The sequence below is a fragment of the Anguilla rostrata genome, chromosome 19 (assembly GCF_018555375.3).
Source record: "Anguilla rostrata isolate EN2019 chromosome 19, ASM1855537v3, whole genome shotgun sequence".
NCBI lineage: Eukaryota > Metazoa > Chordata > Actinopteri > Anguilliformes > Anguillidae > Anguilla > Anguilla rostrata.
Window position 1 is genome coordinate 11413253 of NC_057951.1, and position 15032 is coordinate 11428284.

General features: G+C 41.7%; 1 protein-coding gene and 1 long non-coding RNA gene across 3 annotated transcripts in view; one reads left to right on the forward strand and one right to left on the reverse strand.

The window, feature by feature from the left end:
- Positions 1-5390, forward strand: part of LOC135245959 (ankyrin repeat and sterile alpha motif domain-containing protein 1B-like) — a 48374-nt gene extending 42984 nt beyond the window's left edge. For both annotated transcript variants that reach the window (XM_064319361.1, XM_064319363.1), the window contains 4 exons: positions 1125-1211; positions 1611-1748; positions 1952-2119; positions 3444-5390. In XM_064319361.1, coding sequence (XP_064175431.1) covers positions 1125-1211; positions 1611-1748; positions 1952-2119; positions 3444-3557 — 507 coding nt within the window. In that variant the 3' untranslated portion in view covers positions 3558-5390. The remainder of the gene's footprint in view (positions 1-1124; positions 1212-1610; positions 1749-1951; positions 2120-3443) is intronic.
- Positions 5391-9598: 4208 nt separating this feature from the next.
- Positions 9599-10518, reverse strand: LOC135245888 (uncharacterized). The gene is made up of 2 exons (XR_010327436.1): positions 10293-10518; positions 9599-9974 (listed from the first exon to the last, which is right to left on the reverse strand). It is a non-coding gene; the product is annotated as an uncharacterized LOC135245888 (long non-coding RNA).
- Positions 10519-15032: the final 4514 nt, after the last annotated feature.

The window sequence follows — 15032 nt, forward strand, 5'->3', positions numbered from 1 at the left end:
AATCACTGAGATGTTTTCCTTCTTTTTTTTTTTTTTTTTCCCTCCATAAAGCATTTGGGCAGTGTCGGTATTCGGCATCGCACAGCGCCTGCACGTCTGTGTGTCTACACGGCGTTAACACAGGGCTTTTATTCAGTCACGCACAGCGCCTGCACGTCTGTGTGTCTACACGGCGTTAACACAGGGCTTTTATTCAGTCACGCACCGCAGACCTGCTAGCGCCTTAGCGTCATTCAATTCATCCGCAGTGCAGCCTTTTCCCAGCACCCCCCCCCCCCCCCGTGAGTTCCTGGAGGATTTCTTTCCCACATGAATTCGTAATAATCCCCCACTTTGCTTCTTGTTGCTCCGTCGGAAGGTCCTGGTTTTGTGTTTGCTCGATCCGAAAGGAGGACAGAGATTCTGACAGGGGCCTGATGCTGTGGAAACGTACTGGCGGCGCTAGTGAAATTGTGGAAGTACTTTGAAGAGCAGAATATTAATGTGGATATTAATGTTGTATGCATGGATTGCATCGAGGCCTCAGAATGACAGTTCAGGGTATGTTTAAATAATCCTACATTACTTATCACTGCTGTCTTTCGCAAAATAAAGTTGCACAGTGACTTTTTTTAATTAAACGACAGTCTTTGGGTAGGAAGATCTGAGACACTGAAGGAATCACAGACTAGAAGTGACTGCTTGAAACAAAGGCATCCTCCTTCTGATTACATAAACCCAGAAGATGAGATTCATCTCTATGTGCAAAGGGTTATATTTGGCCATGGTTCTCTCACTCCCCCCCTCCCCCCCCCCCAGCCGCTTTGCTGCTGCAGGATTAATGCCAATCTTTCAAAATTGAGAAATCATAAAGCATGTATTTAAATCGAGGTAGTGCCATACCAACTGTCAGCCAAATACACGGACTGTGAATCTGTGCTGTCAGCTGCGACTTAAATCTGTTGGCTTTTATCTTCACATTTTTTTTCCTCTAGTCTTCCTCACTGCTTGGTTTATCCAACCGCCATAATCGACTGAAACATCAGGAATTGTTGTTTTTAACCGTTGTGTTGCTACGGTGATGTATCCAGACGCTGGTCTGTATGTGCGTGGGGTGATTGCTGTGTCTCATGTTGCCCTCTCAGAAGTCCACGGACCAGATAAAGAACATTCCGACCATCATCCTGTCCGTCTCCTACAAAGGGGTCAAATTTATCGACGCCACTAACAAGGTAATCTAACCTTTCGTTTGCACTTCTCCTAGACCACAGTGAATGATAGTGAGGGGGCATAGCCAAAGTTCTTTTTTTCCCCCTAAATTCTAAATTCTGCATTTTCTTTCTCTCAAATTTGGATTCGCCAATTTTTTCACCGCTGTGCCACTTACACCCCTTCAAGGAGCACTGCAGGCCATGTAGTTTTCTATCCTACTGCCCATTTAGTTCTACAGGAGAGGTAGCCCAAGGCCTGTTTCCTATTGCCTGCTTCTCCCCTTTGGAAAACATTGGGAAAAAAACAAATACAGACAAGCAGTAATAGATTAAAAACAGGGTTCTAGAATATTCTTGAAAAACATAGCGATGAAAGACTAAGGAACTTGCCATTCTCTTCTACCTCTATGTGATTGACAGAACATCATCGCAGAACACGAGATCCGGAACATCTCATGTGCTGCCCAGGACCCTGATGATCTCTCCACCTTCGCCTACATCACCAAAGACCTCAAATCCAGCCACCACTACTGTCATGTCTTCACTGCCTTTGATGTGGTGAGTCTCCTGTTGCTCCCACTGTGGTCAGCAGTAGGTACTGCGGTTGGGGCTCCTTGGTGACCCCCCCTGATTTCTCCATTTGCCATTTCAGTGTCTGTGTGATGTCACCTTCCTGTTTTACGACTTGTAGGAAAAATGGTTGCATGTATGTTTTGTTTGAATTGTTTCTGTGTGTGTGTGTTTGTGTGTGCGTGGTGCAGAACCTGGCCTATGAGATCATCCTGACGCTGGGGCAGGCGTTTGAAGTGGCGTATCAGCTGGCCCTCCAGGCAAGGAAGAGTGGGCACGGGTCATCCACTCTGCCAGAGAGCTTTGACAGCAAACCTGGGAAGCCCATGGTCAAGCCACGGGGCAACATCCGAAAGTCTGTGAGTATCACCACCCACCAAACCTTCCTGAACTCACACCACCTAATCACCCTTCCACCAATGCATCTCACACCCAAACCCCTAACTCACCCTTTCCACCAATAACATCTCACACCACACTGGTAACTCAGCCTTTCCACCAATGACATCTCACACCACACCCCTAACTCACCCTTTCCACCAATGGCATCTCACACCCAAACCCCTAACTCACCCTTTCCACCAATGACATCTCACACCCAAACCCCTAACTCACCCTTTCCACCAACAGCATCTCACACCACACTGCTAACTCAGCCTTTCCACCAATAGCATCTCACACCACACCCTCATAGGCTGTTCCTTTTCCTTCTTCTGCACTCCTTGCGCTTGCTCTGTTACGTTTTAGTTCTCTTCCCATCTTCCCTTGCCTGTTCCTGCTATTACATGTGACATCATTCTGGTTAGCTCCATTTCTTTGCTCTTACTTGGTCCCCTTATTTGTTAATATCTGCGTGCCTCTATTTTCAGCCTTCTGATACTGTGTTTTGTTCATGTCATGACTGATTTCTCCAGACATTTAATCTGGGCATAAGATATGAATCTTTTGTGTCTTCTGTAATAGAAAAAGCAATATAAATTCAAACAGCTTTCAGCTGTGAACGCTAACCCTTTCATGGAGCAATTTCAATAAAAAAGGCACATTAAATGTAACTTCTTTTTGCTTGTCGGGATCCTAAAATTTTTTTTTTTTTTAAACTGCACTTCATTTTCTCTATATGAAAAAAAACACCCCGTGGCCCAGTTTTGTACAGTTTTATTTATTTTTTTAAAACTCACAGAACACTTATTCTGCTGCCAGTTTGTTTTGCGGTGATTTTGAGCAGTCGCACAGAGCAGTGGTGACATAGCACTGTACGAAGCCACACTCCTACAGTCAGATTTGGATCAGGTCCAGAGAGGACAGCCAGGCAGTCTTATATTCACACATTTTTTTTAATTTTTTTTTTAAACAGTAGTGATGCGTTAGAGTGCACTGAACTACAAACAACTGGGAATCATTCGATTGGGTGCTGACAAGGGTACATAAGTTCATATCGGGGCCCAGTTATCTGTAGCAGTAACTTGAATTTGAGAGGAGGTCATTGGTTGGAGTTGGAAAGTATTAAAACTGGTGAAGGTGTGGAAGTTGACCGGGCGTAATGTGCGACTTAGGATCTGATTTTTCTCTGAATAGCATCCATGAATGGTGGAAGAGTTCATTTGCATGTCTGTGTGCATGCATGCGGATATGTCTGTACATGTGTATTCTGACAGAAACTACCTCCCCTCTCTCTTCCTCTAGATGGAACAGCCCTCTATGGACCAAAAGGGTCACGCCAACGTGCCGTGGATTTTGGAGCCTGGACAGGAGGCCAAAAGGGGCGTCAACACCAAATATGAGACCACTATTTTCTAGTATGTGCACACTGTCCACTCCCAAGTGGGCGCACAGTCTAGAGCGCCCTCTAGAGGCTCCTCCCGGCAGAGTCACAGGCCGGGCGACCGTGTGACCCCCCCGCCGCCCATCGCAGACCGTGGCCACCGCATGACAGCGCCTCTCTCTCTCTCTCTCTCTCTCTTCCTCTGGAGGGCCCCGCAGATGCACAGACACCACCCCCAAGGGTCCGCTTCTCCGTCCTGCCCTGTAGGGGGGGGCACTGGTGGACACAGTGCCAGTCACATCTTGTCTCTGGACAGGCCCCCCCTCCCCTCCCCCACACATACTTACTCTCCACCCAAAGCCTCTTTCGGGCAGATTGTTAAACCTCTCGTTCAGTAACCTTCTGGCATGGAGTGGGGCGCCATCTTTTGGTGAGACCGAGGAACAACAAGAGAGGCTTTTTTTTTTTTTGATGACTTCAGCTTCGATGTGTAGGCTCAGACCGCCAGGAAGAACGTCTTGCTTTTTCACACGATGTAGCAAACTGTACTTTTTAAAAGTTGAAGCCACATGCCTTGCAAGCTTTCATTCCGTCAGGCTTTCCTTTTGGTTTTTGAGCCATTCCTTTTAAGTTCGTTTTAATGCGATCCTGCCGACATTTCCTGTGGCCTGCGCGTGTTGTCCGCTTGAAGCAAACAGATTCAGCTGGATTGTCGCTAATGGAGACCGTGTGTCCGAACACAAGAGGGAGCCGTCGAGGGATACCGAGTTACCCAGTAAAGTCGGAGGGGGGGTGTTGTGTTGCTGCTCTTATGCCGTCTTGCTTTGGTTCTCCTGGTGCAGCATGGGGAGTGTAGTTCTGGACATGGGCAGAGGGGACCCCAAGCTGAGAGACTGCATTTCCCTGGGAAACTTGGCACCGGTGTTGTAGTCCCATTCACAAGGCAGTGTGCGACACTCACGTCTCTCACTGTGGAATTCAAGGAATGTAGCCAGCCTGTAAACCTGGACCAACCAAACACAGCGTGCACAACTCACACAAACCCTGACAAAGGACTGTGGACCTGCAGCCATCCCTTTTAACTGAATGTAAACTTTGTACAATGTATGTTGTAATGTTCGCAGCCCCTCCCCAGGGACCCCAAGGTTTTGACCTCAGGTTCAGCCGAAGGGGAGCAAGGACTTTATTAAGATTTGAGGGTCTATTTTTGGTCAAGACCCATATATGAATCCAAATATAATTGATTATTAATATGAAAATGACTATTAATGTAAATAGTAATTATTCAAATTATGGATATGTCTAAGAATATAATTATGGTTATGAATCTATATATATATATACACATATGATTGCAGTTACAATTATGGTTATAGATATGATTGTCATGATTATGAATATGAGTGTGAATATGGATATACTAAATGTGAATGGACTGGCGTTGTGAGAGTTATTAGGTGAGTCAGTGATCCGCACAAGTTAATGAACTTGTGGATTATGAACACCCCAGCAATAGACATACCATCCAATTGAATATTAAATTTGATAAATATTATTATTATTATCATCATCATCATTATTATTATTATTACAATGTTACTATAGTCAATGTTGTCTTATTGTTACATTATTTTTCTCAAATGTTCTGACCTGAAGTTAGACTTTAAGCTAATTGGCATCTAAAAATGAATAGAAGACGACTTTTTTTTTTCCAACCATTGGATGGGTAGATGGCTAAAGTAAACCTGAGTTTGAGCAAAGAAAATTGTGTAACTTCTTGTTTGGCTGAACTGTAATTAATGTCACACGTAATATTTTTGCTGCGGTACTATTGTAAAATAAAAAAATGCAGTCCTCTTGTAAATTAATATATTGCCAAATTATTGTTCCTATATGTCAAATAAATTCTTACATAAAAATGGTACCAAATAAAAAACATGGTTTATTACTGACTAATGCTTGAGCATAGTCTTGGTCTTACAAGGTTTTAGTGTTAAAAATAGAGGCACAAATACTTACCTACAGAGATGAATGCTTTCATGATGCCAAAGCTTACATAAACCCCTCAGAACCTGAAGCATTCTGATATCCACCAAGCACGTGTGTCTGTGCGTGTGCGCGCATGTGTGTTGTGTGTGTGTGCATGCGTGCGTGTGTCTCAGTGTGTGTGCGTGCGTGCGTGTGTGTGTTTATGTCTGTGTGTGTCCCTGGGGAGAAGCTCCACTTCATCATAAACTTTAGCAGAGATGCCCAGCAACGCCACTGTGGGAGGCCCTCCGGGACCAAACGCCTGCCTACAGGAGTCTGGCTGGCCCCATTCCCCTGGACCTGCATAACAGGTACTTTTAATTACCTGCCTTCTGACAATGATGAATTAGAAATAAATTTGAAGTATTATAAGTAAGTAGATATAATTAGAAGTAAGTAGAAGTAAGTAGGTATAATTAGAAGTAAGTAGAAGTAAAAGTAGGTATAATTAGAAGTAAGAAGTAGAAGTAAGTATAAGTAAAAGTAGGTATAAGTAAGTAGGTATAATTAGAAGTAGAAGTAAAAGTAAGTAGGTATAATTAGAAGTAAGTAAAAGTAAGTAGGTATAATTAGAAGTAAGTAAGTAGAAGTAAGTAGGTATAATTAGAAGTAAAAGTAGGTATAATTAGAAGTAAGTATAAGTAAAAGTAGGTATAATTAGAAGTAAGTATAAGTAAAAGTAGGCATAAGTAAAAGTAGGTATAATTAGAAGTAAGTAGAATTAGGTATAATTAGAAGTAAGTATAAGTAAAAGTAGGCATAAGTAAAAGTAGGTATAATTAGAAGTAAGTAGAATTAGGTATAATTAGAAGTAAGTATAAGTAAAAGTAGGTATAATTAGAAGTAAGTATAAGTAAAAGTAGGTATAAGTAAAAGTAGGTATAATTAGAAGTAAGTAGAAGTAAAAGTAGGTATAATTAGAAGTAGAAGTAAAAGTAGGTATAATTAGAAGTAAGTAGAAGTAAAAGTAGGTATAATTAGAAGTAGAAGTAAAAGTAGGTATAATTAGAAGTAAGTAGAAGTAGAAGTAAGTATAAGTAAAAGTAAGTAAAAGTAGGTATAATTAGAAGTAAGTAGAATTAGGTATAATTAGAAGTAAGTATAAGTAAAAGTAGGTATAATTAGAAGTAAGTATAAGTAAAAGTAGGTATAATTAGAAGTAAGTATAAAAGTAGGCATAAGTAAAAGTAGGTATAATTAGAAGTAAGTAGAATTAGGTATAATTAGAAGTAAGTAGAAGTAAGTAGGTGTAATTAGAAGTAAGTAAAAGTAAGTAGGTATAATTAGAAGTAAGTAGAATTAAGTATAAGTAAAAGTATGTATAAGTAAGTAGGTATAATTAGAAGTAAGTATAAGTAAAAGTATGTATAAGTAAGTAGGTATAATTAGAAGTAAGTAGAATTAAGTATAAGTAAAAGTATGTATAAGTAAGTAGGTATAATTAGAAGTAAGTATAAGTAAAAGTAGGTATAATTAGAAGTAAGTATAAAAGTAGGCATAAGTAAAAGTAGGTATAATTAGAAGTAAGTAGAATTAGGTATAATTAGAAGTAAGTATAAGTAAAAGTAGGTATAATTAGAAGTAAAAGTAGGCATAAGTAAAAGTAGGTATAATTAGAAGTAAGTAGAATTAGAAGTAAGTATAAGTAAAAGTAGGCATAGGTAAAAGTAGGTATAATTAGAAGTAAGTAGAATTAGGTATAATTAGAAGTAAGTATAAGTAAAAGTAGGTATAATTAGAAGTAAAAGTAGGCATAAGTAAAAGTAGGTATAATTAGAAGTAAGTAGAATTAGAAGTAAGTATAAGTAAAAGTAGGCATAGGTAAAAGTAGGTATAATTAGAAGTAAGTATAAGTAAAAGTAGGCATAATTAGAAGTAAGTAGTCATTAAACAATATTCTTCTTTCATTCTTACCAAACCGCAAAATTTCTTCCGTCTCCTACGCATAACCCATCCTTGCACTCTCTGATTTTTACGGGGGGGGCCCACACCACCATGCCCCCCCCCTTCACTCACACGTCTCACTCACGCCTCTCCCCCACCCTTGGGGACCTCCAACGTTGCTCAGGTGCGGCACTCGGGGAATCGAACCATCAACCTCTACCTCCTGAGGATCGGTCCAACCACCTGCGCCACAGACTCCTTCGCACTCATCTCCCTTTTTTTTGCGCATTTATCTAAATCACAACGGACCAAAGCTGCGCAAATTGCAAGAGAGCGTTGGGATTGAACCCCCAACCTCAATGTTGTCAGTCAAGGACCATCAACCTGCGCCACAGAGCCTCTTGCATTTGTCTTTCTTTTTTTTGCGCATTTATACTTCACAACGGACCAAAGCTGCGCAAACTGAAAGTTGGGCCACTGCTGGATTCAAAGCAGCGACCTTCATACTTCTGAAGCGGCAGCCCAACCTACTGCGCCACAGAGCCTCTTGTATTTGTCTTTCTTTTTTTTGCGCATTTATACTTCACAACGGACCAAAGCTGCGCAAACTGAAAGTAGGGCCGCAGAGCCCTTTGCATTTGAACAGTATTTTTCTACCTACTTACACAGCAGAAGTGACAAAAGAGGAACAAATTGAATGAATCCGTCCTCATATCTCAACCATGCATCTCCTGCTCATGTCCTCCATTAGCTGGAGCTATGCAGCAAGGAAGGGACACGAGGAAAAGAAGCAGGGATTTAAAAAATAAAAAAATGTTTGGAATGAACCCCTATAGTAGTTACTCTTACTCCCGAGGATAAACAAAATGGTGAGTCCTCTGCAGATTTCTGGCTCTAATCTGCAACCAAAACAAAAGCACACATCAACAAAAAAAAAGAAACTGAACATTAGAGGTACATGGAAACACCATAAAAGAAGCAGCACCAGATTAACACAGAAACCGCCAACAGTTAAGCCATAAAACAGTCTGTCTGAAATTGTAGGAAAGCCACAAATGTCTACTCGACAGATGAGCATTCCCTTCTCCAGCTAAAGCAGGGCCAATGTTGGTCCAAAGGCAGGTGGGGGCAATTAGGCCATCAGCAACTAATCAGGGTGTGGCACCAAATCACCAGGGAGAGAGAAAGGCACAGGATCACCAGTAGGGGTAGCAACATCACCAGTGCATAACAACTGTTACGATAGAATGAGTCTGAGTTCTTTGGTGTGTTTTAAAGCTGTAGCTCGCTCTTTGGCACATGCGTGAATGCGTGTGTGGGTGCATGGGTGCTTGGGTGTGGCTTTAAGGTTATGGCAGACCAGCAGCTGAGCACAGGAATGGACAAGGGCTCTCAATGGCAAGAGTGTACAAACTAATGAAAGGGGCCTGAACTCCAACGTGTGTCTGGGTCTTCAAACAAACAGGGATATGCAAGTACTGACTTGCTAACATAGGCCTGTCATCCCCCACTAAGCACAGGCCATCCATAAGTCCTCCCCACTGCATCTGATTCTCCAGGTCATTCCACCTTATCTTGGTCACCTTCACCTGCGCATGAAGTTTTCTTTCCTTTGAGTCATGTTTTCCTCCACAATGATGAACACAATGAGATGGACAGTAAATCGAGCCAGTGGCGCACCAGGTTGCGAACACAGAAACTGCCAACTGTTAAGCCAGAAAACAGTGTGTCTCAAGCATCAACTCGACAGATGAGAATGTCCTCCTTCAGCCAAAGCAGGGCCAATGTTGGACCAAAGGCAGGTGGAGGCAATTAGGCCATCAGCAGCTCATCAGGGTGTGGCACCAACACACCGGGGAGTGACAGAGGCACAGGATCAGCAGTAGGGGTAGCAAAGTCGCTGTTACATAACTGTAATCACAGGATGAGTCATTTTTTGTAGCCTAAATCTGTAGCCTGCTCTTTTGTGAGTGTGTGAGTGCTTGCGTGTGTGCGTTGGTTGGTTGAACAGCAAGAGTGTACACACTAATGAAAGGGGCCTGACTTCCAATGTGTCCTCAGACAAACGGGATTGTGCAAGTACTGACTTGCTTGCTTAGGCCTGTTTCCCCCCACAGAGCACAGGCCATCCACAAGACTTCTCCAGCTCCTTCCACCCCACCTGATGAGCTTGTTTGGCTCCGTTCAATTACACGAGAGGCACCTCCTTTATGTGTGGAGCGTTTAGAGTGGGTTCCATCTCACCAGATGAGCGTTTCTCTTGGCCCGACTGAGTCCATGTAGTCCTGTGGGTAGCAACCTTGTTCGTGGACATCTACCGTCCATTTGGTTTTCATTCCAATCCTGAAACACTCACCAACAGGACAGTAGATCTCCAGGAACGGAGTTGCTTAGCACTGATATAGTCCCATTCGACCCACGCACTGCCTTTTTTGGTTTGTTGTCTGGTTGATAGAAGGGGGATAGATGGTTGTTGTAGAGTGATCTTCTCAGCCGTCACAGGGCTCCCTGCTGAGGATTTCAAACAGGTGCCCCCAATCCTACAATTAAAGAGAGAAAGACCATGAAGAGAGCGAAACACCAGCCACGTGCCTCCAGGGGCAGCACGGCGATGGCTAGGCACGAAAAAATGAAGAGTGTTTTGAGTTGGTTATGTTTGGTGGTGTTGCATTTACGTTGGTGTATGTGTGTGTGTCTGTGTGTGTATTGTCCCCTTGTGCTTTCTTTTAATTGGTTATTAATGGCACTTTTGACTTTAATATGGAGGTTCAGTTATACCCAGCACTATTGTGTCTTGTGTAATGAAAGTCTTTCAGTGTTTTAGTATAATGTCACATTACACAGGACATTTAACCAACCTGACAAATCACAACAACACTTGAGACCCAAATGCAGTCTTTCATTCGCCACTTCCATTCCATGTTCATTTTCTAGGGCATATCTTTTCCTCAAAAAGTGATTAAAAAAATAAACACAGGTATCATGCTCCAATGTACACCGTGAGTTCATCTGTCCTGTAGGAGCAGACAGTACAACCTCTGTGCAACATTTACAGTGCTTTGAGGTATTTTGCCAGGGTGCAAATGGTGGTTACTCACACTCAGTCAACACAGGTCTTTTGTGAAGCCTTGGTATGAAACAGTAATGGGACACTGGGGGGGGGGGGCTGAGGCTGACTCCATCGCCATGGTGACAGAGCCCCAATGGCCACTTCTCGGTGGCAGAGGACTTGGGACAGTGAGGGCAGTGCAGCCATAGTGAATTCACTCAACAGGGCACTGTCAAAACACACAGATACAACACAGGTCAGCTGGGACCCCCACACCACCCCCACAGAACTCACTTTGAGAAAAGATTCTAAAACTACCTAGATATTGGATATGGATTTTTGGGCATAACTGCCTTTCGTGTGAAGCTCTCAAATGTGAATAAAAGTTTTTGTTGGCAATACATTCCTATGGGAAAATTATAAATAAAAAGAATGCAAATAAAAAGGCACTTGAACTCTTGTCCAGCCCTAATTTTGATTAAAATGTTTCCTCTCTTTTCCCTCACGGCTTTTTGGACAAAAGGCCAACACAATAGATACTTTTTCTGTAAAGCACAGCGCAGTAGTTTCACTCATTAAATCAAAAGTCTAAGTAAAAGTAAAAACATGCATGTATTCTATCTTTTATTCCAGATTTCCTTCACAAATGTCCTTGATTGATAAGTATGTTGTACGCCAAATGCAACTTACCTTTTTAATCGCACCATTTGCTCTTCATCCACTCCAGTTAGCTAATGCGTTCGTTTTGTAATGTTTATCGCTTCAACAGTTCTTGCTCCAGTTCATCCATGTTGCAAAAACGGAAATCGCGACGACCGGAAATCGCAGGTGAAGATCACGTTACCATTCAGCTTTTAAACGTGCAGGCAAAGACAAATTAACTACGTAAGACCACGTTTCCTGTCTAATTCTTATACAGTTCAGTGGCAAAGCCACATCTGCCTAGGATTCGAGTTGGCTAGATAAACGTTGATTGCAGATTTGACCAACTGTATATACTTGAACTAGATCAGATGTGCATAAAACGTCCAGGTACCTCTCCGTAGCTTCCTAAAAATAAGAAAGCAGAGAATGCGTGGAGGACAGGATTCTTAAGTGAAGCGAGAGAGCTTCAGAATGGCAGATTCACGTGTCCAGTGCCCTTAAGAATAGATGTTGTATAATCAAGCCGAAGTAATTATATATATATCAAGAGTAATGCTTGAGTTTTATTTAATACCAAGACTATTAAAACGATTAAACATGGGTAGATTCCCGTCATTTATTAATTCAGTTGAGCTCTCGCATCTTCTGAAAAAAGCCCAGTATGAATGCATGAGTTAAAACATAATTTATGCTTTCAAATTTCAGAAGCTTGCATTTCTGCCTAAGATCTCTCATTGAATTCTCACATTTCCATTCCAATTGTCCCACACTCTATCTGTGATCTCATTATTTGTGATTGTACCCAAATTCTTATGGTCCAAAGACCTGTGAATTGCCTATGAGACAGTGAATTGCAATGCAAGAATAGAAGAAAAAAATTATTTGTGCATAGTCTTGGTCTTCCTAAGGTAAGATTAATTAAATCCACACAGTGATACATCCTCAGTTGAGATAACACCTACACAGACACATCCTTCAGCTAAAATAATTTACTAAAACTTGACATATAAGATGTAGCTCCCACACTCATATGTCCCTCAGTTCATTCCAGCGAGTTGTTTGAACTTCAATGGGCTGATTATTTGTGTATATATTGTATTCTCACAATCTACCACAGGAGGGCGCGTATAGACCTGAAATCGCTGTTCGTTTATATTTAAAGTGTATTCTCATAATATACCACAGGAGGGCGCTTATAGACCGGCAATCACCGTTCGTTTGTATTTAAAGTGTATTCTCACAATCTACCACAGGAGGGCGCCTATAGACCTGCAATCGCTGTTCGTTTGTATTTAACGTATATTCTCATATTCTACCACAGGAGGGCGCCTATAGTCCTACAGTCATCACTAGTTCGTATGTATTTGCCACAACAATTATGGCGTCCAACGCGCACCAATTCATGACTTACCATGATTTAAAACAACTGGAATATAACTTCGTTATCGCATCATGTCAAGTAAAATCACAAATTGATTATTATTCGTATAATGTATTATTCGTATAACTGGGTTGAAATTAAAACAGTAAACCCCTTCGTTTAGTATAAAAAAGCCAGAGTTTCTGGAAACGGAGACGTGCGGTGCACTGTACGTTACCAGAAGCAGGAGGTTACGTCAGGTCCATATCATTCAGTTCGGTGGTCACCACCATATTATTCGTGGATATTTATTGTTTATTCTCCCAATATCCCACGAGAAGGCACTCGCAGACCTGCAATCACTACTTGTTGGTTCGTATTTACAGTGTATTCTCACAAACTTGCAATCGGCAATCATCAGATAATCAACTTCACACAGATTCGTCCTCAGCTAAGATAATCAACTCCACACAAATACGTCCTCAGCTAAAATAATCAACTTCACACAGATCCGTCCTCAGCTTAGATAATCAACTTCACACAAATACGTCCTCAGCTAAGATAATCAACTTCACACGAATACGTCCTCAGCTAAGATAATCAACTTCACACAGATTCGTCCTCAGCTAAGATAATCAACTTCACACAAATACGTCCTCAGCTTAGATAATCAACTTCGCACAAATACGTCCTCAGCTAAGATAATCAACTTCACACAGAGTCTACTAGTTCCATCCTCAGCTTAGATAATCAACTTCACACAAATACGTCCTCAGCTAAGATAATCAACTTCACACAGATTCGTCCTCAGCTTAGATAATCAACTTCACACAAATACGTCCTCAGCTAAGATAATCAACTTCACACAAATACGTCCTCAGCTAAGATAATCAACTTCACACAAATACGTCCTCAGCTAAGATAATCAACTTCACACAAATACGTCCTCAGCTAAGATAATCAACTTCACACAGATTCGTCCTCAGCTTAGATAATCAACTTCACACAAATACGTCCTCAGCTAAGATAATCAACTTCACACAAATCCGTCCTCAGCTTAGATAATCAACTTCACACGAATACGTCCTCAGCTAAGATAATCAACTTCACACAGATCCGTCCTCAGCTAAGATAATCAACTTCACACAAATACGTCCTCAGCTAAGATAATCAACTTCACACAAATACGTCCTCAGCTTAGATAATCAACTCAACACAGATACGTCCTCAGCAAAGATAATGCTCACCTCCACACACTGTTATGCCCTCAGATGAAATAACTAGTTGAATGGCATTGTGGGTAAGGATTTGGGCTTGTAACCAAAAGGTCATAGGTTTGATTCCTGGGTAGGACATTGCCTGAGCAAGGTAAGTAACCTGTATTGTTCCAGTTTATATCTAACTGTATGAATGGATACAATGTTATGTAAAAAGTTTTGTAAGTCGCTCTGGGTAAGAGTGTCTGCTAAATGCCTGTAATGTGAAATAACTCCACAATGATGTCCTCAACTAAGATTTTCATCTCTAACCCGGATGGATTATCTGAAGTAAGATATTTAATTCCCACACACAAATGCCCATAACATTTAAATTAAACAAATTAAAATCCCGACATCTTCAGGTAAGATAACTGTCTGTCATTAACTAAGACAATCAACTGCAACCAACCTTGTCATGTTCTTGGGTAAGATAATTAACACACACACTCATGCGTTTTTTATATATAAAGTATGTCCAAGTCTGTAAAGTGCATCTTATGTATATCTGAACACAAGAGCTGGAGGTTTGACCTGATGCATGTCCTCGATACAGGATTTCATTTAAAATCTCAACTGAATAAAATACGCTTGAAATCATACAGCATGTTTTCTTTGGTTATTTGGGTATTTTATAACAATAGAAAAAAACAATTATTTTGATTGCATGGGTCTTGAAGTGGTGGAGAGAGATTCCGACTTACACACACGCACACACACACACACACTCGTGCACACACGCACACGCACACGCACACACACACACACTCGTGCAGCGGTACTTTATCCAGCCCATCTCCAGCGCTGCACTGTCAGCTGGTGAAAGGGTTCTCTGGTCTCCTGCATTTTTCATGCAGATGTTGTGCGGCTCTGTCGGTGAAGAGTGGCGGGGGCCATTTTGAACCGTATTTATTATTTGCGAACGCTCGCTCACTCCACTGCACGTGAGTCCATGGGGGGACAGGAGAGGAGAGGAAACACTGGTCTTTACAGACAGGGGGTTCGGTGAGAGAAGGGAACAGAGATGGCAAATGCTGTTCAACACTCATGGAAATATTACATTATTTAACAGGACTACGAGGGTAAAATCCATAAGACAGAATTAGAATACCGGTTGTTTTATACAAACTGTTGAGGTGAAGGGTGAGGGTGAGGTTATAGTTGGGAGAATACCAAAATATCAGCATGCTGACATCATCGTGGAACATTCCAGACCGCCCAAAAAGCATGTCTTTCATCACATATTACCTGTTTTCTCAAAACAAAGGACAAACGCAACAGACGCTCG